Here is a 27,990-nt window from a genome sequence, read left to right as displayed (position 1 = left end):
AGCGCATTTCCAGGTTTTATAAGAGCCAGATGAATATACTTAAATGTCCATCAGCAGGGGCATAAACTAAATGCGCTGTATTTATTCAATACAGTGGTTATATATGACTAACTAGATCTATACATATCAAGAAAACCCTGGTGGCATAGTGGTTAAGAGCTTACAGCTGCTAACCAAAAGGTCAGCAGTTTGAATCCACCAGGTTCTCCTTGGAAACCGTGTGTGGCAGTTCTACTCTGTCCTGTAGGGTTGCTCTGAGATGGAATCAACTCCATGGCAATGGGTTTGGTGTTTTAATACATATCAATGCAGAGCCCTGGTGGTGCAGCGGTTAGTGTTCAGCTGCTAACCGAAAGTTTGGCTGTTTGAACCTACCAGCTGCTCCTCAGGAGAAATATGTGGCAGTCGGCTTCTGTAAATATTTACAGCCTTGAAACTCTATGAGGCAGTTCTACTCTGCCCTACAGGGTCCTACAGGGTCATTATAAGTTGGAAGCAACTTGATGGCACTGGGTTATCTATGCTGATATGTATAAACCAAAACAAACCAAGCCCAGTGCTGTACAGTCAATTCCGACTCATGGAGACCCTAGAAGACAGAGTAGAACTGCCCCACAGAGTTTCCAAGGAGCGCCTGGTGGATTTGAACTGACCCTTTGGTTAGCAGCCATAGCACTTAAACACTACGCTGCCAGGGTTTCTTTCCATCAACATAAATAAAAAAATCAGATAGACCCCCCAAAACACATGTGAAAACAAAGAATAAATTCAGCTTGATGACACTGATGTACATTTTAAAAACAGCAAAACAATAAAGTCTCCTACAGACACCAGGTGAATATGTAAAAAATCAATGAAAGTATACACAAACTCATTGCCTCGTCAGAGTACAGGACAGGAACGGAACTTTGAGGACTGGTTAGAGGAGACTTTACTTACATCATAAGCTTTTATTTATTAAAAAGAAGGAAAGCAAATATAAAAAAAAGTTAATTATTATTTCTGAACGGTGGGAGTGTGAATATTTATTATTTAACCTTTTCTGCTCCTCCCCCCCGCCCCAAGTTTTCATTTACTTTCTCTGGTGCTCAACCATAAGCTCTGTTCCAATACTGGCAGAAAACACAGGTTGTGTCAGACATATTGAAAACCAGGACAATACTGGCCTTTGTATGTGATTTAAATAAGGTTCGAAGTAAATTTTGACTACAAGGGATTTGCCTTCACTGATAATTTAGTATTCATCCTCCTACAAGTTGAGACTCTACTCACAGTATTTGTCAACGAAACTTGAAGGACCAATCTTAGCCACAAAATTCATCAAAACTGTTTTCCTCCAGTGCCATCTGGTGGCAAGAAGAGGTAATCAGACCTTCCACAAAATAACCTGTTGTTTTCCAAGTACACTGTTTTTCAATGGTGACTCCTTTTACTCTGAGGTTACAGTGTTTAAAAAAAAAGCAAAACAAAACCGCTGCCCTCGAGTCAATTCCGACTCACAGCCACCCTAGTGGACAGAGGAGAGCTGCCCCATACAGTGTCCAAGGAGCGCCTGGGATTCAAACTGCCAGCCTTTTGGTTAGCAGCCATAGCTCTTAACCACTATGCCACCAGGGTTTCCAGGTTACTGAGTAGGGTAGTAACTGCTTACCCTCTTTAGAGACTTCTTCAGCCCACAGGTTAGATAAGAAGCGAGTGGATAATTTTTTTTCTCTTTTTTCCTATTCAAGAAAAAAATTGGGGGAAGAGGGCAGGGGAGGCTCTCTTCTAGCTTCCACCAATTTGTCATCTGTCAGATTAATTTTCATACCATTTAGAAGAGTTGCTCTGCTCTTTTACATAAAACTCCTATTCAGAGATTCCGTCTTTACTTTTTTTAATCAAATGATGCCTTAATTTCTGTTCCTTGCCAGACCATTCTGCAATCATAATCTGCATTCATCCACATTTCAATCCTTCTAGAACAAAAAAATTCCCAAGTTGATTTCTACATAAAATATTTCAGTGTCATTTCATTTTACATTTTTTTATGATGGTAAGAATTTTTTATTTAAAGGACAGAATTTTTAACATATAACGTATTGTCACTATAAGTATGAAGAAGAAATTACAGAGTAAACAGTTCCTTCTTCCAAGCACTGGAGCAGATAATAAAAATATACAGTATCTTACCAAGAGCCAATACAATAGGCTAGACTTTTCAGACATAGTTATTAATCTCCCATCTTGCAAAGGTGAGTTCCTTCAACCATTTACAATGCAGAGATGTAACTTAGCAGGGTGGTAAAATTATTCTGGAAAATGCCAAGTGTACTCAGAGAAAAGAAGTCAATTCTAAATGGTTTTCCATTAGTGTTTTATGTAGCTATGGTTCCATTTGAACTTTATAATTTGCTATAATAGAAAGCTTTTTAACCGTTTGCAAATCAGCACTAGGAGAGGGTGGAAATAAATCCAAAGACACTGTCTCAGAGCCTTGAAGCTGTTAGATGCTGATGTAGATTTAAACTTAGCGGGTTTCCGTCATTCCATTTAGATGATCCTGTAGGTTCATGCAAACACACTGAATTGTTGGTTTCACTTCTTTTCCTTCCTCAAAGTTTATGATAAAGAGGCTGATCCCTGTATTGGGGCTGACTGACATAAGTTCGGATTTGCTCAGAGTTGCTGGTAGGGAACAGTTAAGGTCAGTCAGAAAATAACCAAACAGGCTTTTCATATAAGCTCCGTGGCTCACAACTAAGACACTGGCTACCAATCCTGGGGTACCACCATCTGAATTAAATTCAGATCCACAGTTTTTTCCTAAAGGAAATATTTCTGCCAGAGAAGTTTCCAGACAGTGGCCTGGTGCTCCTTGGGAAAACTGTTGTTTTTGATCTGCTTCTTTCAGGATCAGTTGACAGAGAAATTCAAAAAAGTCTTTTCCACGCATTTTCACCTACAAGGAGAGAAATAAAAAGTGAAAGTTCTCAGACAGAGTGACATTAATGATGGCCTTAAATCATAAATGTAAAACATAACTGATCTGATTTTATCTAATATGCCCATGTAAGTACTACATAAGCTGATGAACCTCTGCCTATCTTTCTACTCACTCCTTCAGTGGTTCCAAAGACACACCAATAAATGCCAACCATAAGTTCGGGACTATGGGAGTTGACCGGGGACAAGGATGAATGAGATACAATTCCTGATCCCTGGCTTCAAAGCACTCACAGTATAGTTAGGGACATCTACAAGTCTCCGGAAACTTACAAAATACGGCTAACCAGAAAACTTCATCTGGCACTTCAGCTCAGTTAGAATAAAAATAATCTTCCTCTTAATAAAGTAATATAAAGTCTTCACAAGAAAATTATGAAAACAAAGAATGGGGGAAAGCACCAAGAATGCAATTCTAAAGCAGAACACGCCAAAGAAATGCAGTCACAGTGATGTCATTAACAGAGCTGAAGAGGCAGTAGAGGCCTCAAAAATTTCATCTCTTGAACAATTTCACCTATCTCTCCCCTTGAACAGCACCATACTTATTTTCCTACTACTAAACCCACTGCCTTCGAGTTGATTCCAACTCACAGCAACCCTATAGGACAGAGTAGAGCTGCCCCACTCAGGTGCTAACCAGTGGGTTCAAACCCACCAGCCGCTCCGGGGGAGGAAGACGTGGCAGTCTGCTTCCATAAAGATTACAGCCTAGGGCTACCACTACTTACAGTTAGAGTTATTGCTTCATATGCAATGGTTAATATGCTCAGCTGCTAACAGAAAGGTGTGAGTCCACCCAGAGGCGCCTGGTACTCCTGAAAAATCACCCACCGGAAACGCTATGGAGCATAGTTCTACTCTGAAACACATGGGGAAGCCATGAGTTGGAGTCAACTTGATGGTAACAACCATCTAATAACAACGTTTCCTTAAACCCATTATCAGTAATGACTGTCTGCTTAGAGTGAACAAGCTAGGGTCAAAAAACTATGCAATACCTGTGTACCGGCATAATACAGTCATTAAGTGATCATATCAATATATATCATATCATGCAGAGCTGTTTTATGAACCAAGCAACTGTCAAACTGCTCAGTTAAAATTTAGAAATATCTAATTGATAAAATGAGTCAATTTCAGCTATTTTATGACACTGGCAAATTTATCCACGTGGCAACTTGTACCCATGCTACATACCTGGTCTAACGTCTCTCCTCCGGGTGGTGTGAACGTGGGAATTTCTTCCCCAGCTGCTTTGGCCAATGCCCTCAGCTCAGCAAGTGCCTTGCCTTCTGCAACCCCGTATTTCTGCAATGATTCAATTGCCTCAAATGAATTTGCAAACTAAGCACATGTTTATGGCAATTTGGAACAAAGCTTTGTTTCCTCCCACTTACTTTATTATAACTCCTCTGAACTGACAGTGGGAATATATTGAGTACAGGGCCTCGCACCCTAGAAAGAGCAACTGAAATTTTCAGTTGTACACTATGTCACAGTGAGCTATATGGAACAACTCATTCAAGCTAACTTAAGTAGAAGGTGGGGCTTTACTGGATGAATACAGGGATATGCATAGACTCCAGGGCTAGAGACTAACATTCCTGCAAGGCACCAGCCACGCTACATCCACACGTATCTCATTTGATCCTCATAACAGCTCAATGAAACCGGTATTTGCAGCTCCATATTTCTAAATGAGGAGGTTGAATTTCAGACAGGTTAAGCAACTAGCCTGTATTCTCATGGCCAATAATAAGGAAATTCAAAATTCAAATCCACTTCTGTGCAACTTCAAAGTTCATGAGCTTTCTAGATTCATTGAGATGTTGCCCTAACAAAGGACACACAAATCACAAAAGGAATACAAATGGCCAAGAAACCTGGGGAAATCTTCTAGCTCATAGGAATCAGTAATGTGAAAATTAAAATGGTACCATTTTTAAATTATTAAGCTGGAAGATCAAAAAGACTACTGCCTAGTGTTGGTGTGAGAAAACAAACTTCCCTGCAGATGACGCATGGGAGTATACATTGGCACATTTCTGGAAGGCAGTTTAGCAGTATGTATAAAAGCCTTAAAAAGCACCCACTCAGCAATTCCATTTCTAGGAGTTTATTATATAAGTATACAAAGAACTAAGTACAAATGTTTATTTTAACATTATTCATATATCAGTGGAAAAAAAAAAAGTTACAACCTATATGCCCATCAGTAGTTCTTATTGCTGTGTGCCATCGAGTTTCTTCTAACTCACAGCAGCCTTATAGGGCAGTTTTCAATAAGAATATATGAACATTTTAATAAGAACATATGCACATTGTGCTATAAAGCCAGTCACCTCCCTGACCCTCAAGTCCAAACTCTTCTGTCCTCATATATATCTGAAGCGACCTCATTACAAAGAGGGACATTAAAAACCATCACTGGCTTTGTTTTCACAAGAACGAAAACATTCATTTACTATAACAAATATTCTGAATGCTACTTTGAAATACACATTAGGTGATGGGGCTGCAGGGGTGAAGGGGGGGAGAGTCACACAGAGCTCCCCACTTGCACTGAGACAACAGGGGTCGGGGACTAACCAATGAGCAAGAGTGAAAGAGTGCTGTGATGGAAGGAGACACAAGACACAGAAGCACAGGAGAGAGGTCTATTTGGGACTTGGGGAATCACAGAAGGCCAAGGCCTGAAAGGCAAGTCGAAGTTGGTCAGGTCTGGGGAGCAAGTATTCCAAGGAGACTGGACGACAGACTCACAAGCTCAGTGAGGAGAGAGCAAAGGGTGTTTGGGCAACTCAGAGAAGACGCATAGGAGGTCTACTATCAGTGGTCCAGAGCATGGGCTCCAGGGCCCGATATCTCGACTCCAATCTCCGCTCTGCCGTTACTTGCTTGGTCACCCTGGATGTGGACTTAAATCTCTGCGCGCCTTGGCTTGTGCATCTCCTCGTCGGGTTCTTGTGAAGTGGAATAAGCCTGCACTGCATGGCAGTGCCGGCATGTGCTGACCACCCTGTAAGTGCTCGCTATTGCTTTTAAGGCTGGAGCACAGGGGCCAAGGGCAAGATGGAGGAGGCAGGCTGAGTATCAAGTGGATCACACAGCCAGGTTAAGAGTCTGGACAACCTCTTGAAGGAAAAGACAACTAGTGAACTGTTTTACACAGAAGCGTAGCAATCTAATTTTCAAATGACTCTGACTGCAATGTGGAAATAAGGTTGGAAGACAGCATGCTCAACAGAAAAGAGGAGGATCCCTGTTATAGTACGTAACCTAGGTGAGAGACGACACTGGCCTACAACAGAAAGGCAGCAGTGGGCTTGGAGAGAAATCAATGGATTCAAGAACTACTGAGAGAGAACTGACAAGATGGTGAGAAGATGTGCCCGGTGAGACACAATAAGAGTCATGAATGGATGGTTTGAGTAAATGGGTGAGGGAGGAGGAGGTCAGAGACAAGATAGTGAGTTCCACTGAGTTGGCAGTAGCTAAACTAACGGTGGGCAGCCTGACATGTGACAGTGAAGCTCAGGTAAGAGATCTAAGTTAAAAATATATACAGTGAAACCTCTGAGAGCTGGAATGCGACACAATACGAATGCCTTGTTTTTCCAGGTCTCGCCACTTTTCCACTTTTGACAAGGTGCTATTTTACCATTTTTTCTATCAGTTTCTATCAGTGGAAAATATTTGAGTTTACCTTCTCTGACAGGTTTCCGCCTTACACAGCTTCCTGTTTGGCAGGTTTTACTGTATTTGGAAATCACCAGCCCAGTAAATTAAGTCAAGGGAGAGGATGAAACTGCCATCAAAGAGAGCACAGCGTAAGAAAAGACGGCCGAGCCCAAGGAAAACGTCTTCTCCTATTATGTGATAAAAGGTCCCATTCAGCGTTCCACGGAGCTGAGAACATTTTTGTGTAGCAACATTTTAGCACTGGTTCTTAGGCAAAGAGTGAGCCTTTCCAAGCAGCACTGATGCTGAAGCTCTACATTTCTTCCATTTCCACCAGGCGATAGGAGAAGTTATGAGTCGCTGTGTGGCACACACAGTTAAGCGCTCGACTACTAGTTGAAAGGTTGGCAGGTCAAACCCACCCAGAGCTGCCTAGGAAGACAGGTCTGGGGATCTGATTCTGAAAGGTCACAGCCTTGGAAAGCCTACCGAGAGCTGACTCGACAGCAACTAATGACAATATAGAAGAGATCAGAGTTGGCCAGCTGGGACACGTACCAGCTCAGAGGTCAGCATTACAGGGTAAAATAAAAATGCAATTCTAGGACAAGAGTTGGGTTCAAATCCCAGATACGCAACTGCTGCATGGTTTTAGCTCAATCACAGCTTCAGGAAGATTCATTTCTGGTACATAAAACGGACATAATGGACACAAGAAAAGCTATTCATGCTTAAGCCGGGGGAGCAGGATCGGGAGGTGAGGAAGGAATGCTTCACTTTTACTTCGAACTCTCTGTACTGTGTTAAGTTCTCACCAGTATATCTTGCTTCTATAGTATGTATCTCACATGATATTAATAATTAAGTCATAAGGCACTATATATGAGGGTGTTTAACAATGACTGTCAAAGAGTAAATTCCTAACACAGGTTCACTGGTTCCAAATCCCTAGCTGGAATGCATTTAATCTTGAGCCATGAGGTGGCTTATTGACAATTTATCACAAACAGCAATCTGTAAATAAATTGCTTACCCTTTCTCGAAGTCTTGAATCATACTTGACTGTCATATCTTTGCAAAATGTACTTTTCTCCAAAATCCCATGCATGGTCTGAAAATCAAAACACAGCTGTTTCATTTCTCATAAAAGTCATCATCATTCTGACCAAAAGGCCAAAGTACTTGCAGATTCATTTGAACTTTTTGAGGTTTGTTTGTCACCTTTTTGAGGACAGGTCTAGACAAGCCTTTCTTAAGGCTATTTTAGCCTCATTACTAAGGTGTGATACCTCTGGAGTCCTTACTGTACACTGAATGTACTGGTAGAAATCTACTTTGGCTCACGGGAACACAAATATTTGATTCCCAGACCTGTGAGACTCCAGGAATTGTCAGCTTACAGCTCCTCAGTAACGGTTCTCTCCCCAGAAGTTGTCCTTTGGCCTGGCTTCATGCCATTTCACGCTATGTACGTGCAAATTAATATTTCAAATAATCAAGGGGACCCCCTATGCACGATTCTGACACTCCTTCTCTGTGTAGCTCCCTCTTCCGGTATTCTGTCCCACAAATTTCAGCAATGCTGGCTTTCCCAAATACCAAGCTCTGTCTCCTCAACTCACTGAGACCACTGGGCTCTATTTAGATTCTTCCTCCATACTCTGGAGGGGCCTGGTCGCACAGTGGTTAAGCATTTGGCTACTAACCAAAAGATCAACAGTTCGAATCCATCAGCCACTCCTTGGAAACCGTATGAGGCAGTTCTACTCTGTCTTACAGAGTTGCTATGAGTCAGAATCGACTTGACGGCAATGTGTTTTCCATACTCTGGAAATTGTTTCAGTCAAAAAACTAGGACAACCTTAGTGCTCACCTTGTTTGTTTCTCTTCATTCAGGGACATGGTCCCGTGCTGCCTGAAGTTCAATGTATGAAAACACTTGTTTCCTATCTTTTGTCCTGTTTTCTAGTTGTTTACGGGGGAGGCTAATTCTCAACCCTGTTATTCCCTCATGGTTGGTTGCAAAAGTCTCCATCCGTTGAATTTTTAATTTCAACATATTTTATACCTTTAGAAGTTGATTTGGTCCTTTTTCTTTTTTTTAAACTCTAGGGTCATTTTTATAACATTCTGTTCCCTTGAGATCTTTCAAACTTGTCTTTTATTTCTTTTATATCTTAACGTAACTGTTTTTTTTTACTATATCTGGTAATTCCAATATCTGATGTTTCTTTGGGTTAAATATGCCCATCTATTGTTTCTGCTGGTTCTCCTCCAGGACACCTTGTTTGTAGGCTTGTTAGACATTTTTCCAAAGCTACTCTAATTTGAAAATTACCAAAACAAAGTAAAAAAAGTGAAACAAAGAGAAATACATGCTGTGTGGGAGGAAGGTTTGGGGCGACGGTGTCTCTGTGTGATTTAATTCCCTACAGTCTCTGGTGGCAGATTTTCCAAGGTTACACAATTGTGCAGACTTCTGACCCGTCAGGCTTCACCTTGACTCTACACGTACCTGCTTTGTCCTCGTGAGGTCACTGGAGAAAATATGCGTAAACTTCACGTTATTGAGGAATAGGCCAGCAGCTGCTGCCTGTTTAAACCCAGTTTCTGAAAGAGGCTCATCGAATCCTTGTCCTGTGGTAGTAAGAGAAGGAACGATAACATTCAAACTATATATATATAAGGAATACAAATTAAATTGCATGTAAAAGAATATTAGTTGCATTATCAGTGTTTTAGCAGATTTCCTTGGGTAGCTTTTCACATAATTTTTCAGAGAACTGATAGCAAGTAAAACGAACCTATACCCATAAAGGCTCAGTGTTATAGATTAAATTGTGCCCCCCACCACCACCAAAATATGTGTTGGAATTTTAGCCCCTATACCTGTGGAAAGTAGCCCTGGTTGTACAGTGGTTAAAGTGCTTGGCTGCAACCAAAAGGTCAGCGGTTTGAACCCATCAGCCACTCCATGGGAGAAATATGTGGCAGTCTGCTTCCATAAAGATTACAGCCTTAGAAACCCTATGGGGCAGTTCTACTTTGTCTCACAGTGACACTATGAGTTGGAATCAACTTGAGGGCAATGGGTTTGGGGTTTGGATACCCGAGGATGTAATCCCATTTGAAAATAGGGGTTTTTTTTGTTATGTTAATGGGTCATACCAGTGTACGTGTCCTAAATCTAATCACTTCTGAATGATGTAAGGAGCAGATGAGACACAGAGACAAGCAAGTACAAAGAGGGGTGGGGCGTTTGATAGATGCCATGTGTAAATCGCCAAGGAACCCGGGAAAGCAGGGTCTAGAGAAGCTGAGATAGGGTTCTTCTCCAGAGTGGACAGAGAGCCTTCCCCTAGAGCCCGTGTCCTGAATTCAGAATTCTAGCCTCCTAAACTGTGAGAAAATAAATTTCTGTTTGTTGAAGACACCCACTTGTACTTCCGTTACAGTAGCACTAAGAAACTTAGACACACAGGTATTCAAATGTTTTCCAAAAGATGGTTTCCCTAATGAAAGTTAGATGATGATGTGAGTAGAACTATCTTAGGCTTTTCCCTATTACTGTATCTTATTAATTCTGATTCTGAGTTTATGTTCCCAACTCAGGTGTTAAAGGGGTGGTAGGATCATTGTGAGTTTATTCCTCTTTATCTCCACTGCCCAACTGTTCAGTATTGTAATTGTATTGCTTTGCTTCTCTCTCTCATCATTTCTAAAACACTTTGGAGCCTCTATTTCCAGGAGAAAGGCTGATAAGACACTCTAAAAAGCCATTCCACTACAAAAGAACTAAATGGTGCAAATGGAGGAAAGCAACCAAAACCCTGAGCTGAAACCTGAATGGTAACACACAAGACAGAAGTTGAAGAAGTTACAAGTTGCCACGACATGAGCACTGTCAGCTGGGGGGACTGGGAGGTGGAGAGTGAGCGAGGTACACTGCACAGGACAGTATGGTGAGAAAACTGAACCTAGTATTCCTGCATGCGTGGGAACCCACAAGAAGACTAATGTTGAATCATGTCCGTGGTGAAATCAAACGCAAATCCTCCTCAAAGCGTATCATCCTTAATAAAGGCTAACCAGTTTTTTTCTTTCTTTCTTTTTTTTTTTTTTTTTTTTACCAATTTAGAGCAAATAGTAGTTCACTCAAAGGCTAAACACACAAGAAAATAATCCACCATGAATGAAAGTCTGCAGAAACAACAAGTAACAGATTTAGACCCATAAAGACTTCAGAGAGCAAAATCAGCAAATATAGAACATAAAACAAATACAAATAAATAGAAAAGACAGAATCACAAAAATAAGAAAGCAACAGGAGAACATCAAAAGTGACCAGGCAGCTTTTAAAAGAACCAAACAGATCTTTTAATAATGAAAAACAGAATTACTGAGGGGGAAAAAAAAAAAAAAAACTCTCTCAGTGGATAAAGAGATTTGTCTAAATTAAAAAGAAGCCTTTTGGACTCAAAACAGAGCTGAATATATTGCGAGAATGAAGCACCGATACAAGGTGATGGAACACATTTAAGATATATTAGAGATATAAATGAGAGAGTAAGGATTTCTAATGTGCATCTAACTGGGACTCCAGAAGGAGAACAGAGAAAGTGGAGGAGAGGGAGTATGAACAGATAAAGGTTGATGAACATTGTTTTAAGATCTACGCATATGGGATCAAATTGACAAAAGCAACTTGAAAGGTTAGATAAGAAACTTAGGGGACAGTGAGTTTGTTAATGTGGGATAAACAACGGGCAAGAACAGTTGCACAACTCAAAGAATGTAATCAATGTCACTGAGTTGTACGTGCAGAAATTGTTGACTTGGTGTATGTTTTGCTCTGTCTACTCTCAACAACAAAAATAAGACAAATTACTTTTTTTAAAAAAGGGAGCGATAATAGCTGAGAATTTTCTACAATTGAGGAAACATAAATCTATAGAAGAAGGAAGCACAACGTACAAGGAGGATAAATGGAAAATAGAGAAAGACAGACATTCTTCCTAGACGTATTGAGGGAAACTGTAGAATACCAAACCAAAGAGAAGACTTTCAAAGCAGCTACAGAGAAAAGGCAGATTATCTATCATGGAACACCAATTAGCTGACAAAAAATTTCTTAACAGGAATAATGGAGGATTAAAAAAAAAAAATTAGTAGAATAATATCTTCCAAGTGCTGAGACAGCTGTCAGTCTAAAATAGTGTACTGAGTGGAACTATCTTTGCCATCAACCCATCTACATTGGAGGAACTTTCCAAAAATGTACTTCAGGAAAGAAGAACACAAAAGCAGTGATTAGCAAAGAAATGGGTAAATATACTTATAAATCTAAACAAATATTATCTAAATAACAAATGATGACAAGATGTCTGCTTCGTGTGGTTAGAAAAAGATAGAATTGAGATACTAGACAGGAGTAACATAAGTTCTTTGCATTATTCAGAGAGGAAATATTACTCTATACATTATTTGGGATGAATAGTAAAATTTCAAAGGAAATCATTAAAATAACAGAATTGCTGCAGCATTTAAAACCAGTAGGGAAGAGGAGAGGGGATTTAAAAAGGAAACAAATAATGAAAGCAAGCACTTCAGAAGAAAAAGGCTAGAAAAAGAGGGAGAAAAGGACCCCAAAGAAAACAAGTCAAACATACCAGTAACCAGAATAAAAGTAAACAGACTAGTCTTCCCAGATAAAAGACAGATTGGGTTTTTACAAAAGAAAAACTAGCTACATACTGTTTATGAGATAACACTGAAAACCTGGGTACACAGAATGGTTGAAAGGAAAGGGGTGGAAAAATACATAGCAGGCAAATGCCATCCCCAAATCGGCTGGCGTACATATACGACTATCAGAAAAGCATGGCTTTATGATAAAAAAGCCCAAATAGGGATTGTGATGATCACTATAAATAATCTATGATTCAATTCACTACACAGATGTAACAATTTTAAACATGTACGTATCTAATACAATAACCACTAACTGTATAAAAGCAGAATACAGAAAGCAAAAATTGATAGAATCCAGGTACTAATCGATAAATTTGCCACCACAGTGGGAGATCCAACACAACTAACTCATAAATTGATATTTAGGTTATTCTGACGAATTAGTACATTTACAAACTTAGTAAAGCACAGAAGATTTGAACAACAAAATCAATTAGAGAATACAATTTTTCTCAGACACCCGGTGGAACATTTATAAAACCTGACCATGCTGATAAATTTCAAAGTATTCTCAAATAAACCATATTGTTGGGACAGAAAGCAAATAAACTGTAAGTCAATCACAAAAGAAAAAGAATAAAAACAAAAAGCCAATCATTCAGAAATTTAAAAAATAGTTTGAAATAACTCACATGTCAAAGAAGTCCCAGTGGAACCTGAGAACACTTGGTGCTGGATACTTAGGTGATCACTCATATCAGACCTGCCGGTCAGTGCCGCCAGCCGTACAGCACAGTGCGTACAGCTAACTGTATACTTACAAGGCTGGTTAAAACAGCAAATTGTTCATGACACGCATTCTATCACAATCAAAAAGTTGGAATACAACAAAAAATAGTTACTTAGAAAAAAACTCTGCCCCAAAGAACGCTTTAAAAAAAAAAAAAAAAAAAACCTTAAGGTGCTACAAAATCAACCTAAAAATGAGTGCAGATGCACAAAAAAAAAAATTTATTCACATTCCATTTTCAGCTTCTAAGACAAATAAGCAGCACTAAGGAACAACAAAGGAGCCCTGGTGGTACACTGGTTGGGCACTTGGCTGCTAACCAAAAGGTTGGCAGTTAGAACCCACCCAGCAGCTCCATGGAAGAAAAGACCTGGCGATCTGCTTCAATAAAGATTATAGTCACATGGACTTCTTATGAGTAGAGTTTTACTCCATAGCACCTAACAACAAGGTGGTTAAAAGACTAAGGTTCAAAGGATAATTTGGGTGGGGCACGTGACATCTGAAAACAAAGGTTCATTTAATTATCAGGCTCATTTCCAGAAGAGGGAGTTATGCACACTGGGAAAATTACTTTCTGCAAACCTCAGAAATTCCTAACAACAACAAAAACTCTAGATGCTTTTATAATTGCAGTACAGAAATAGTGTGTCTATCTGAAAGTTCACCCATGACAGTCTTAAAAAGCCAGACTAGCTGGGTCACAGGGAGCTCAAGATCTGAGCCCAAGTTAACAGAACGAGGAGGAAAAAAACTGTTCAGAATAAAGTAATAAATACAGGTGAGAATAGCTGTCTTTTTTAAACCTCTTCTTTGTTACTAGTAAAATTAAAACAACTATCTTAGTAGAAAAATACCATTACCACCAGCCAGTAAACTTCATGCTTCCAAATATGAAATTATTTTAAACCCAGGCAGTTATATTTTAAGACACCTACCTAGACCCAATATAGCTCCTTAGTCAGCTGATTGGGCCACTTTGAAGCTACTCACAATTTGGAGAACTGTTTTTTTTTTTCATATAGTTCACTTAAGCAATTTAGTCTCCTTGGTTACCGATTGTTCTGATCATATTTCTATTATTATGATGCTTTAATTCTGTAATTCCAATTCATAACAGTCTGCCCAGTCTGCCTACCCCACCATATAGAATTAACTCACATATCACAATATCATTAGAAGGAAAAGCTAAAATAACAGGGTCATACCAACCTTGAACTATTTTCTCCTTGTTAAATCTGGTTTCTCCACTAAAACAGAAGGAAAAAGAAACCTCGATTATCAAATTATGTTATTTTGAGATGAGAAAAAAAAATCAGCAACATTATTACTAAGATAATAAAATAATGAAGGGCAATGATATTCATAAAGGTATCTTATGAACCTTGTAACATGTTTTATAATCTATAAAAACACAATTTATTCTAAACTAACATTCAGTTTTCTACTCTGAACGTGAGGAGTCCCTGGGTGGTGAAATGACTAATGTGCTTGGCTACAAACCGAAAAGCTGAGCTTCAAGCCCACCCAGAAGCACCTCAGGAGAATGGTCTGGCAATCTGCTTCCCAAAAGCCAGCCATTAAAAACCCTATGGAGGAGGGGGCACTGAGTTTATGTTAATGGTGGTGGAATCATATGGAAAAGTACAGCAAGAACAGCTGCACAACCTGAAGAATGTCATCAATGTCACTGAATTGTAGGTGCAGGAATCGTGGAGCTGGCGTACGTTTTGTTATGTCTATTTTCACCACAATAAAAAAAAAAAAAAAAGAGAGAGAAAGAGAAAGAAAACCCTACAAAGCACAGTTCTACTGACACACATCAGGTCACTGAGGCAGAATCAACTGGAGGGCACCTGGTGGTGGTATGTAATTGATGATCTAAGAATTTCAAACTGCCCAAAAGTAAAATGTATTGATCATTAATCACTCAAGTCAACTGCAAGTAGAAAATCCCATAAAAGTGCACCGATCTGAGGCGTCCCCTGTCTTTCCCGAGTTCCTAGATCTTCTTGTTATGTTTTGTAGTACTGAAAAACAACCTGCAGACCATGCTGAAGAACTGACCTTTAGGTGCTACACTTTTAAGAATTAAAAAAACCAACCAAAAAAAAAAAAATTGAATAAAAAACCCACCAGTCCAAAACACTGACAACATCAAATGTTGAGGAGGATGTGGGGCAGCAGAAGCTGTCGTTCCTGCTGGTGGGAATGCAGCTGGTCCAGCCGCTTTGGAAGGCAGCCTGAGTGTCTTACAGAGACCAACACAAGCTTACCACACAATCCCAGCAATCACACTCCTAGGCATTTACCCAAATGAGGTGAAAACTTATGTCCACACAAACACTTGCACACAAATACGGCAGCTTTATTCATAATTGTCAAAAACTGGAAGCTATCCTTCAATAGTGTGGAGATAAACTGTGGTACATCCATACAGTGGAATATTACTCAGCAATAAAAAGAAATGAGATCTCAAGCTACAAAAAGACACGGAGAAATTTTAAATGTATACACGTAGGCCCTGACTTACGACATATTTGAGTTACGATGAATTGCAGTTTTGTCCGTCTTTTTTTTTTGGAACATCGTATCATTAGTAATATATACTACATAACATCTTATAGTTAGTAATATGCACTACATACAATGTTGCAGCATGTAATTTGCTGATGTTTTCATTCTCATGCCAACCCCCAAAAGACAAATAAAGATAAGTTTATAAAGATACTAAAAATAAAAGGCAATAATAATGAAAACAAACAAACAAAAAAAGAGGTATTTGACTTTCATCAGAACCAACTTGCTACAATTGTGGGAAGAGAGCCCTGTCGTAAGCTGGGGACTATCTGTACTGCTAAACGAAAGAAGCCTGTCAAAAAAAGCTATACACTGCAGGATTCCAACTACATGGCATTTTCAAAAAAGCTAAACTACAGAGGCAGTAAAAAGATCAGCAGTTGCCAGGGGTCTAGGTGAAGAAGGAACCACAAATAGATGGAACACAAGGGATTTTTAGGACAGTCTGTATGATACTACAATGGTGGACACATGGCAATAAGCACTTATCAAAACCCACAGGGCTGCACAACACAAAGAATGAACCCTAATGTGAACTATGGACTTTAATTAATAAGGTATCAATGTTAGTTCATCGATTGTAACAACCGCATACCACAGTGTAAAAATGGTACGGGGGTGGTGGCTGACCTCCTCTTCAAACTTCACAAGGGGGAAGAAGAACCAAGATAAACAGCTCAAGGCTGACTGCTATGAGGTGGAGGTCAGACATGTCTCCTCTCTCTGTCATCTTCACCGGTTCTGACACTAACCATCCCTCCCACAACGATATCTACTTCCCTGTTGAATTCGGTAATTCATTGCAATGGCCACACAGAACTCAGAGACAATACTCACAATTACAGGGTTTATTAGGGAAGCAACAGGTTAAGGAATGTTCTTCCATCAGGACAGCTTTTTTTCGCCTCTGCCTTGCCCAGGCAAGTGTTACAAAGCTCTTTCAGTTCTGCAGATAAGTGCCCTGAAGAACCCTACTCTGCCAGTAAGCCTCAGCCTGAAGGCACTCAGCTCTAGCTCCATGGGTTGGCAAACCCAGCTCCACCAACTGCCCGGGGGCACCCAACTCTACCAGCAAGCCTCCTGCCCAAAGACACTCTGCTTTCTCGCTCTGTGGGCCAGGAAGCCCACCACACCATCTCCTGCAGCCCCTTCTCTGCTACTGCTTCTCGTCATCTTCAGTGTTACAGCTTTCTCTCTCTCTCCTGGTTCCAAGAGCAAAGATCCTGGGTCCGAAGGACACACTCCACTCTTGGCACTCCTTCCTTGGTGATGGTGGGATCTTCCCTTTTGCACCTCTGGGATGGCTCATTTCAAGCCCAGCAGGACAGCAAAACTGACCAGTCCCCTTGGTGGGCCACAATTACCCTATCTGCAGGGTCCCACTCAACTGCCTGGGTGGGAATTACAGGACCATGACAAGAAAGGCCACACAAAAGTGATCCATCATCGCACCACACACAGGAATACGAGATGTTAATAATAGGAAAATTGTGAGCAGGGGGACAGAAGGAATGCAGGAACTCTCTGGACTCTTTGCACAATTCTTCTACAAACTAAAAACTGCTCTAAAAACTCTAGCCTATTTAAACAAAAAAACAAAGAACTGTACGATAACAACGAAAAAGAAAAAAAAAACTCACTGCCATGGAGTCGATTCCGACTCATAGTGACCTACGGGACAAAGCAGAACTGCCCCATAGTTTCCAAGGAGTGCTTGGCAGATTGAAACTGCCGACCTCTTGGTTAGCAGCCATAGCACTCAACCACTATGCCACCAGAGTTTCCACATGATACAAAGAGTGAACCTTATGTGAACCTTAATGTAAACTGTGGACTTCAGTTACATAATAATGAAGTATCAATGTCAGTTCATCAACTCTCAATACTTTATGTACAATTTTTCTGTAAACCTAAACCTGCTCTAAAATATAATGTGTAATTGTTTTTAAATAAGCAAATTAAAACAAGCCAAATTAAATTTTAAAAAATATTGAAGCAAGCAAAAGATAAAAAAGACTGGAAACTTTGTAGGGACATAACTGGGGCAGGTGGAGGAAGGAAAAAATTAGGGGATGGTACAGGGACAAGACTGAGAACGGTGCGGGCCTATAATAAAAGTAATCGTCCAAATCATTAGCTGCATAGCTTTAGACTAGTCATTTAGTATTACTGAGTCACTTCTGAGTCTCACACTCCAGAGTATGTAAAACAGAAGTAATAAAGCCTCATGGGGTTCTTCTGATAAATACAGAATTTGGGCATAATCCATGCACAACTGCCTCCTTTGCTGCCACAAGACCAGAAGAACTCGATGGTGCCCAGCTACCATTACTGAACGTTCTGATCAAAGATGCTATAGAAGAATTGTGATCAAAAGGAAGAAAATGCAGAACAGGATTCTAATTCTTATGGAATCCAGACTTTCTGGAGCCATGAAAGCTGTTGCTCTAAAATAATCTTTAAACCTTAAACAAAAATATTCCCTGAACTCTTCTTAAAAACCAAACAATAGTTTAGCTTAACTAGTAAATAATCTCTGCCTTAACCATCGTGCTCTTTTAAGAACTACCTATACGGGATTTTGAAACCCTGGTGGCATTGTGGTTAAGAGCTACAGCTGCTAAACAAAAGATCAGCAGTTCAAATCCCAATCCACCAGGTGCTCCATGGAAACTCTATGGGGCAGTTCTCCTCTGTCCTATAGGGTCGCTAGGAGTCAGAATCGACTCAAGGGCACCTGGTTTGGTTTTTTGGTTTTCTTTAATGTGGGATCTAAGTGACAACAGCAACTCTACAGATAGGAACCTTAGGGGAAGTGAGTTTATGTTAATAAAAGAGGAACAACTCAGAAAAGGAAGGTGAGAATGGTTGTACAACTGGAAGAATATAATCAATGCCAGTGAAATGTACATGTAAAAACTTGAACTGGTGTATGTTCTTGTTGTGTATATTCTCAACAACAAAAAAGATAAATTATTTTTAGAAAAAAAAACTGGGCATAAAAAGGTACCTATCAATTGTTAGTTGTGGAATGGTTTGGAAACAAGTGAGCCAAGTTTAAGGGTCAGGCTGCCGGAGTTTGAGAAGGACCAGCGCTAACAGCTGGCAGAAAAATCAACCAAGATTTAGCTTCAGGTTTCCCTGCCCCACACTTACAGTATAAACACTACAACGGAGCTCCTGTTTGGAGATTTAATAAATAAATACTATTTAACAACATATTTTTTAATCTTTTTAAAAATTGTGAAATTAGGTGCAAAAAATAAATAACACAGTTATAAAGTCAACACCCACAGAATCACCACCCAAGAAACAGATCACTACCAGCCTCCTAGAAGGCTCTCCCCACCCCAATGTCCTCCCAACCTCCAGGGGCATCCACTACTGGAGGTTCGGATGCTCATTTCCTTGCCTTTCTTTATAGCTTTCCCACCCATGTACTGTATAGTAGAGATTAGTTTCAACTGTTGTTGATTCTATTATACATAGTCTTCTGTGTCTTGCTCTTCTGTTCAATAGTGTTTGCAAGATGCATCAATGTTGCTGAGTGTGGCTGTACCCTTTGCATTCTCATTACTGTGTAATATTCCACAAGTTATTTATGGTTCTATTGTTGATAGACATTTAAATTGCTTCCAGTTTGGGGCTAAGCCACTATGAATTATCTTTGTACAGCATGCAACAGATCCTCCAGGGTGGTGGTTCTCAAAGTATGTTCTCCAAACCAAAAGCATCAGCATCACTTGGGAACTCGTTCAAAACACAAATTCTGGGCTCCACCTTAGACCTACTGAATCTGAAAGTCAGAGGTCGAGGCCCAGCAACCTGTGCTTTAATAAGCCTACCAGGTAAAAAAGGAAGACCAAAGAAGAATGGACGCCTTTGAATTGTGGTGTTTGTGAAGAATATTGAATATACCATGGACTGCCAAAAGAACGAACAAATCTGCCTCAGAAGAAGTACAACCAGAACGCTCCTTAGAAGCAAGGATGGTGAGACTGCATCCTACATACTTTGGACATGTTGTCAGGAGGGATCAGTCCCTGAAGAAGGACATCATGCTTGGCAAAGTACAGAGTCAGTGGAAAAGTGGAAGACCCTCAACGAGGTGGATTGACACAGTGGCTGCAACAATGGGCTCAAGCATAACAACGACTGTGGGAATGGCGCAGGACCGGGCAGCGTTTCATTCTATGAGTTGGAACAGACTGGACGGCACCTAACAACAACAACAACATGGGGAGGGGGATGGAAGACAGGGAGAGTTGTCCTGATTTTTAAGCGTGTGGATTTATTACCTGAAAAAAAAAAAATGTATGCTACATAAATGAAATTACACAGAACTATTTATCCCTTGGCTACAACCAGTGCCAGTGATTTGACATCACCATCATTGTTATTGTTGCCATTAATAAAAGATTTCTTATACTCCCAAATTCATTGGGAATCATATGATATAGGTGTAAAGGTTATTAACGTCTACCATCCAGACAGGTGAAGCAGCAGCACCCAGGGCAAATATGGGGAACCCTGGTCATGTAAATATGGGAAAGCTTCGTCATGTTCAATATAAAAAATGGTTCCCATACGTTGGATTCACGTTCTGTCTCAGCCTCATTATCTTGCTGAGACCAAGAATCAAAATACAAGTACCATCCTCTTTAGATGGTAACTTTGTAGCCAATTTCCAGCAAAAACCAAAGACATTCCCCTATACTACCCCTTGTATTCACAATCTTTTTCTGTACCAGTAAAACCAGCGACCACAGAGTAGACTCCGACTCGTGGTAACCCCACGCATGTTACGGTAGAACCGTGCTCCACAGGGCTTCCGACATCTGTGACCTCTCAGAAGTAGGTCGCCAGGCCTTTCTTCCAGGACACCTCTGGATGCACTCTGACCTCCAGCCCTTCAGTTAGCAGGTGAGCACGTTAACTGTATGCAACCACCCAAGTACTCCAACTTTGATACGGGGATTTCAAAAGGGATTTTACACAGGGATTACCAACTCTCTTGCTAATTTTACAAATTTAAAATCAAGGGTGAAGATAAATTTAAAATCAAGGGTGAAGATAAATTTAATAGTTACGCTCCCCCGAATATCATGTTAGAACCACCACAAAAAATCTACGTCTTTATAAATCATACAAAGTCAGCCAAGATGATAACTTTTTGTAGCTTGCTGAAAAGATTAGTTTGACATTTAACTTAATCCCCAATGGTCGATTTGATAGAAGATTCAGAGGAAAATTAAACATCATACTATCAAAAAGATCATCCTATTTGATAGTTTTGTGAAGGTACCGGTCTACCATCTAACGATTTTCAGAGAAAAAAAAAAAAAGGCTGATATGAAAGATTCCATTTAGCATTAAGTCAACAACAGAGATTGCTGCAAACATAACTGCTGTTAACAACCGTTGGCATTCACCTTTCTATCGGGCACTCTGGCCTTCAAAGCGCTTTTCTCTAAGTATTAGAGTAGGAATTCAGAAACGGAATTTTTTTCATGAAAACTTTCACAAATATTTAGTTTTACAGCTTTTATCAGCTTTATTGAGAGGTTTATGGAAGTCCTTAAAGAAACTGTATAAAATTTGTTTGAGGAGGAGGAAAGGAAAGTAGATAGCCAAATTAATTTTACTATTAATCTACTTCCCTTGACCAAAAATTGGCTTGTGATAGCCACAAAGAAGGTGGAGGGAGCTGAAAGCTCAAATGAATATATTTTGAAGGTGTCGGGGTAACACCACTCATTTTCAGAATCCGCAGTGTGATTCGTCTCCGAAACAGAACACCTGACTCTGTAAGAATCCAAATGCTTACGCCAAGAAGGTGTCTTATGACTAGCCATTTATAGGTCCTACAAATGGACATCATTTATTTTGTAGGTTATCACACTGTTCTTCATCTAAAAGATGTTTTGTTAGTTCTGATTTATATTCTATGGCATTTCTTTGAAAATCATATAGAAACTTAATTTTGCAATCATATCGTTTGAAAGAATTTAAATTCAACAGACAATACTGTTTGCCACAAAAGAGAGATAAATCACAAGAAATATGCATACATTTAGGGCAAGTTTTCAAAATAGATATGATTTAGTTTACATGAAAATGTTAAGCCTCATATTATTACCTGATATTTAATCATGAATACAGCTTAATCTTAATTCCTCTACACCAATTAATTCATGTGAAAATATAGATTTCAAGGGTCGGTAACACAGATACTTTCACTAGATGATTGATACAAAAACTCTAAACAAACCAGAAAACATGTAAAATTCCCAACTCCTCATATATTTGTGTTTAGACATAGATTAGCCCTAGTTACAAAGGCTCTCTCCAATTGATCAATGCCATTCCAAAAAAAAATCACAGTTACACAATTGCATATATCTTACAGATGATCCAACAATGATTAGTATTCAACACGAAGTGACACTAGAGGTAAATATAAGAAAAAAGAAACCAGTCTTCTTATCAATACCTTTACTAATTCATTACCTTTAAGTCACTAAAAGTAAACTAAATTTAGTTTCTAAGAAATATTAAAAGTTTTAAGAGCTGGTTAAAAATGGAAGTGAAATATATGAGTTTGCAGTTGATTGCAAACATCTATAAATAACATTTCAAGGAATACGAGGGCCTTCAGGAAACCCTGGTGTCGCAGTGGTTAAGAGCTATGGCTGCTAACCAAAAGGTCAGCAGTTTGAATCTACCAGGTGCTCCTTGGAAACCCTATGGGGCAGTTCTACTCTGTCCTATAGGGTCACTTTAAGTCAGAATTGACTCGACGGTAATGGGTCGGGTCGGTAGGGCCTTCATTGTGTTGTACAGTTGATGGTAATTCCTATACATATATATATTACAAACACACATATACATATTGGATTTTTCAACAATGCCATACTAATAAGATCATGAGAAGTCACAGTTTAGTAATAATAGAGCTGAAGTTTGAAATCTTGGACATTCTTTCCCCAAAATGATTCACATTAGTATGCCAAAGAGATTATGGATGTGAATTCTGGGAAAGGGCCAAAAAGTAGAATGTTATGGAATGGATTGTGTCCCCCAAAATATGTGCTGGAGTACTAACCCTTTACCTGTGGATAAGATCTCATTTGGGAATAGTTTCTCTTTGTTATGTTAATGATTACCACACCAGGGTTGGGTGTGTTTTAGGCCAATCACTGCTGAGATATAACAGCAGGTTAGGCACAGAAGGAAACATAGATGTAGGAAGACAGATGTTACGCCACATGAACTGAGGAGCAGAAGCTGAAGAGACAAGGGCCTTCTCCCAGAGCCTACAGAAAGAGCCTTCCACTAGATTCAGTGCCCTGAATTCGGACTTATTAGTCCCCTAACTGTGAGAAAATAAATTTCTGTTCATTAAAGCCATCCACGTGTGGTATTTCTGTTATAGCAGCATCAGGACAGAATACAATAACCACAAGGTTCATAAAGGATTTGACTAAACTTAAAGAAATTGCTTCAAATATGTTTTCCTACAGTATCTGAAGAGGCATTGTTCAATAAAATTATTTGACTCTTAAAAATAATGATCAAGCCATTATTTTCAAAGCATCTGACTATCTTAGAGTTATAAAGAATTAGGTAATAGAAATTTCAAGTGCCTACTCCCAATATTATGCTAAGTTATCCAATCCTGCTATTTCCTGTAAGTCACTATATTTAATTATGGTAATTATTAATCAAATCTGAAATAGCTTCTTTTCCTGAAAGAATCGCCTTGAGAACCCTGAAGCTTGGGGAAAGGCAGCTAAACAAAGCCCAGTCAATTGTTTAAAGAATTTCACTTCACTTTCCCACATAAAAAACAGAACAAAACAAACTACCCTCTTACCACCTTTCAGATTCACATTAGAAGAAATAAAAAGTAACCCCTAAAATGGTTGGGGATATTCAAGTCTCTACAAATACTAGGTTCTAACACAATAAAATAGGTGGCTGCAGTGCAATTAATTTACTTTTAGATGGCCTTTCTCGCCATGGTCTTGTGACTCCTACAAAACCAGTGGGACTATGCAAATAAGGTACTCCTGGCTCACAGAGCGGACTGGACAGTTTGCTGATAATGCCAATAATCTGAATGGCACTCTTGTGGAGGTAGAACCACGCAAATAAGGTATATGGAACTCTACTGAGGGGATTGGTTAGTTTTGCCATCCTGCTAGGCTTAAAAAGAGACCCATCCCAGAGCAGAGGGGACCTCACTACCACCAAGAAAGAAGAGCCAGGAGTGGAGCACGTCCTTTGGACCTGGTATCTCTGCACTGAAAACCTCCTAGCCCAAAGACACAGAGAAAGAGAGAGCTGTAACACTGAAGACAGTGCAAGATGGACTGACGCAGTGGCAGAGGAACAGCAGCAGCAGAACTACGAGACAGGTGTGAGAGTGGTAGGCTTCCTGGTCCAAAGAACAAGACACATGGTGGAAACTGAGTGCCTTCAAGCAGGGGGCTTCCTGGCAGAGTCGGGGTACCTCTGGGCACTAGGCAGCAGAGCTAGGCTTGCCAACCCACAGAGCAAGAGAGCTGAGCCCCTCTGGACTGAGGCTTACTGGTGGAGTGCGGTGGCCCTGAGCACCAATTGGCAGAGCTTTGTAACACTTGTCCAAGCAGGGCAGAGGCCAGGCCAAGGACCAGAGAGAGACCTGCCTGCGGGCATGGCTGAGAAGAGACTATCCTGACCAAAGAACTGTATCCTGGGTCATTCCCAATCCTGAATTGTAACCTCTTACCTCCCTAATAAACCTTATCATCCTAAGTATTGTCTGTGTGTTCTGTGCGGCCACTGCAACGAATTAGCAAACCCAGCAGAGGAGTGCCCTGGGAAGGATAGCTGGTGTCAGAGTTAGTTAAAAAGGTTGGAGAGAGAAGGTAAGTCTAACCTCTGCTTCATAGGAATCTGCCTTGGACTGATGCTGATTCTCTCCCCTTCCCCTGCTGAAGTCAGAGGAGGTCAGGGGCCCCCATCACGCCATTTTTACAGAGGCAGAAGAATACAGTGGCTAAGAACATGAATTTAGATTCAGGTAGCTTTGATTCAAATCCTGCCTCCCCAACTTGCTGTTTGGCTTTAAGCCAGTTACGTGACCTCTCTGAGTCTGTTTCCTCAGCTGCAGATTGAGGTTATCAGTCTTTATCTCAGTGGATTGTTATCAGAATTTAACTAGATCGGTGCCTGGCCCATATTCATAACTTAGTAAGGCTTATTTTTTAATTGATTCCTATGAGGACCTCCACAATCCAGACCTTATTAAGATGCAGGGAGGGGATAAAATTCATTTCATATAACCAGGGACAGATCCAGGCATGGGTGGGCCCTAAAACACTGATAATCTGTGGCACCCCCTCCTCTGCTTACTCATGCATTTGAACAGGATATGTGAGTTATATGTATACATGTATGTGTGTTTGTCTTAGCTATACATGATGCAAATTCTTTCAAATGCAACTATAATATTAATGATTAAACGCAAAAGTAGTATATGCTGTTTTAGCAGAATGAGGTGAACTGGACTATAAATCCAGTTCTGAGGGTACTGAGATTTTTACTACCTACCACATTTTCTACAAATTCTACAACAAAGAAAATGAATCAGTGAACTTAGTTTCCAAAATGGATCAGAGGCCTGTTATCTGTTACTATAATCTGTCCTTGCCTACAGGAGGAGACCATAGGAGACGGATGTGAAGTGATAGGGGCCTCATTTGGTTGTGTGCACTCTGTGACCCTGTGTGAACTTTATTTCCAGCCATCACATTCTCACTCACTGGAGCTGGTAATCAGTTTTATTTAGTGCCCTGCCAGTTCCCTTCCACTGTGGCACTCACTTTTCCTTGTGTCCTGTCTGCTTTGGACAACTGGTTCCTGTTTTGTTGATGCCACAAGCATATGCTTACCCTGCTAATTGGGTAATCTGTCCCTGCATATAACTACTGTCTATTAAGGATCTATACTGAGATTACCTTATTTTTTCCAGGAATGCTTTAACCTAGATTTCTTACAACTTCTGAGCTTCAATAGTCAGACACTGTGCTAGCTGGGTCAAGGCATCCAGAAAGTTCTCTAACACTGGAAGAAAGGGACCAGGACCCTAGCCCCTATCCTACTCCTTACGACCTTAAATAGGTTAAGAAACCTCCCAAAGCTTTCTATAAAATGGGAAAGGGTAAAGAAGAGGTAAGGAGGAACAAAATTTCCAGTTTGGCATTAAAATCCTAAAAAGATAACGAGATGATTGCCAAGATTATCTTCGTATAAAGGGAGAACAGGAGAGAAAAGACAGCAGTTAAAGTCAGTTGACATGGTTAAACCATATTAGTGTTCCTTGTGAGCTCTGTGAAGGCAGAAATGGTACCTTATTTATCTGTGTAACCCAGTCCACTTGCACACAGCAGCTACTCAAAAATGCTGGTCCGATAAAACTATACATGCATATTTGAGAACTAACTCCATTTTTATTAGAGCTGTCCTTATAGAAACAAACAAACAAAACAAGAGAGTTGGTTCTGACTCACTGCTCCATAACCCACTGTCATGGATTTGATTCCCACTCACAGCGACCCTATAGTGCAACGTAGAAGTGCCCCATACAGTTTTCAAGGCTGTAAATCTTTATGAAAGCAATCTGCCACATCTTTCTCCCATGGAAAGGCTGATGAGTTCTAACTGCAAACCTTTCGGTTAGCAGCCAAGGGCTTAACCACTGCACCACCAGGGCTCCTCATGGCTCCATACAGTTGGTTCAATGGTTGATTTTTCAGAAGTAGATCACCAGGTCTTTCTTCCCAGGTGCCTCTGGGTGGACTTGAACCTCCGACCTGTGTGTTAGTAGTCAAATGCTTAACCGTTAAGCGTTTATGTCTCCCAGGGCCTCCATGTGTTAATAATAAAAAAAAAAAAAAAAACCCACTGCCATCAAGTCAATTCCGTCTCACAGCGACCCTACAGGACAGAGTAGACCTGCCCCATAGAGTTTCCAAGGAGCGCCTGGTGGATTCGAACTGCCCACCTTTTGGTTAGCAGCACTTAACCACTATGTCACCAGGATCCTCAGATACATTTATCTCCCTCCATTTTGCTATCCATTTTACCTTTTCTCATTTGATTCTCATAGGAACACAGGAAGGTGGGTACTGTCATAATCTCCGTTTTCTGGATCAGGAAACCGAGCTTAGAGATTAAGTCGGTTAACTGAGGCCCAGATACAGAGAGCCTAGCCGGAAGAGGGATTTCTCTTGCTTCAAATATCTGTGCTCTTAACTACTGCGAGTTTCACTTACCATTAATACCTGGCAAATAAGTGTTCAGAAGGAAAGAACAAGAAGCATAAAGACATCTCAGCATTTAGCTGCATATAATCTGTAGTGATGATAAAAATATTTGCTAGGGGAAATGCGGTCCGCTGTCAAGAAGGCAGAGGCCTTATCTCCTCTCTCAGAACCGTAATCTCTGGAGGAAGGAAATAAAGCTCACATATAAACACGTGGGGCTGATTTACCCTGGCAAGCGAAGGGGCCAGCTGAGAAAGAAGAGAAAGTGCAATACAGCCAGCATCAAAGTATCAGCCATGGACGAACTACTCTACAAACTCTTTGGAATCTGCTGGGGAGAAAAAATGGTGCACAGAGAGGAGTCCTTTCTTCGATTTTAGCTCTGCCACCAGCCGGCTGGGAACCTTGATCATTTGCTCCTCTAGACCTCACTCTCAGCTGTTAACACGGGACTGACAATGATAAAAGACTGGCCTTCTTTTTTGGTTCCTCTCTCCGGGAATCTTCGGGGAGGGGCCGAAATGAAGTAACACTTGCGAAAGCGCCTAGAAAACAGCTCAGTCCAAGTCATCCCTCCACGGGCTGAGCAACCGCTGAAGAGAAGGGGTGGTAGTTTAGTGCTCCCTTTTTTTTCACCCACCCCAGAACACACCCGATGAGAAGAAAGAGAGAAGGGCAGCATGCAACAGCAATACTCACTGTCGGACAACGGTCAGAGCGAAGCGGGTCATCTTCTCGGGCGGCGAAGTGATAGCTACGGTTGGGCGTCCGATCCCAGTCACCCGCGCACCTCGCCGTCTCTCTGCACTGCGGGATCACTTTGCCTACACGACTTCCGCCAACCCCGACCTGCCGGCCGGTTTCGCCACCATAGGCTGAGGCGGCCTCTGACGTCATCACCGGTAGGCCAATCAGGGAAATGGAAGGTCGGAGGACTAGCGGAGACTT

The 27,990-nt window shown here is 40.6% G+C and overlaps 1 protein-coding gene across 1 annotated transcript; it reads right to left on the bottom strand.

Annotated features, from left to right (window-relative positions):
* Positions 1-9: 9 nt before the first annotated feature.
* TIGAR (TP53 induced glycolysis regulatory phosphatase) lies at positions 10-27,984 on the bottom strand. The gene is made up of 6 exons (XM_049882241.1): positions 27,742-27,984; positions 14,363-14,400; positions 9,185-9,306; positions 7,703-7,780; positions 4,186-4,296; positions 10-2,941 (listed from the first exon to the last, which is right to left on the bottom strand). The coding sequence occupies exons 1-6, from the start codon at positions 27,771-27,773 to the stop codon at positions 2,510-2,512; spliced, it is 813 nt and encodes a 270-aa protein (XP_049738198.1). The 5' UTR covers positions 27,774-27,984; the 3' UTR covers positions 10-2,509.
* Positions 27,985-27,990: the final 6 nt, after the last annotated feature.

This window comes from Elephas maximus, chromosome 4, assembly GCF_024166365.1.
Source record: "Elephas maximus indicus isolate mEleMax1 chromosome 4, mEleMax1 primary haplotype, whole genome shotgun sequence".
NCBI lineage: Eukaryota > Metazoa > Chordata > Mammalia > Proboscidea > Elephantidae > Elephas > Elephas maximus.
Note: the sequence above shows the minus strand (reverse complement) of the source record. Positions and strands in the feature narration are given on the sequence as shown.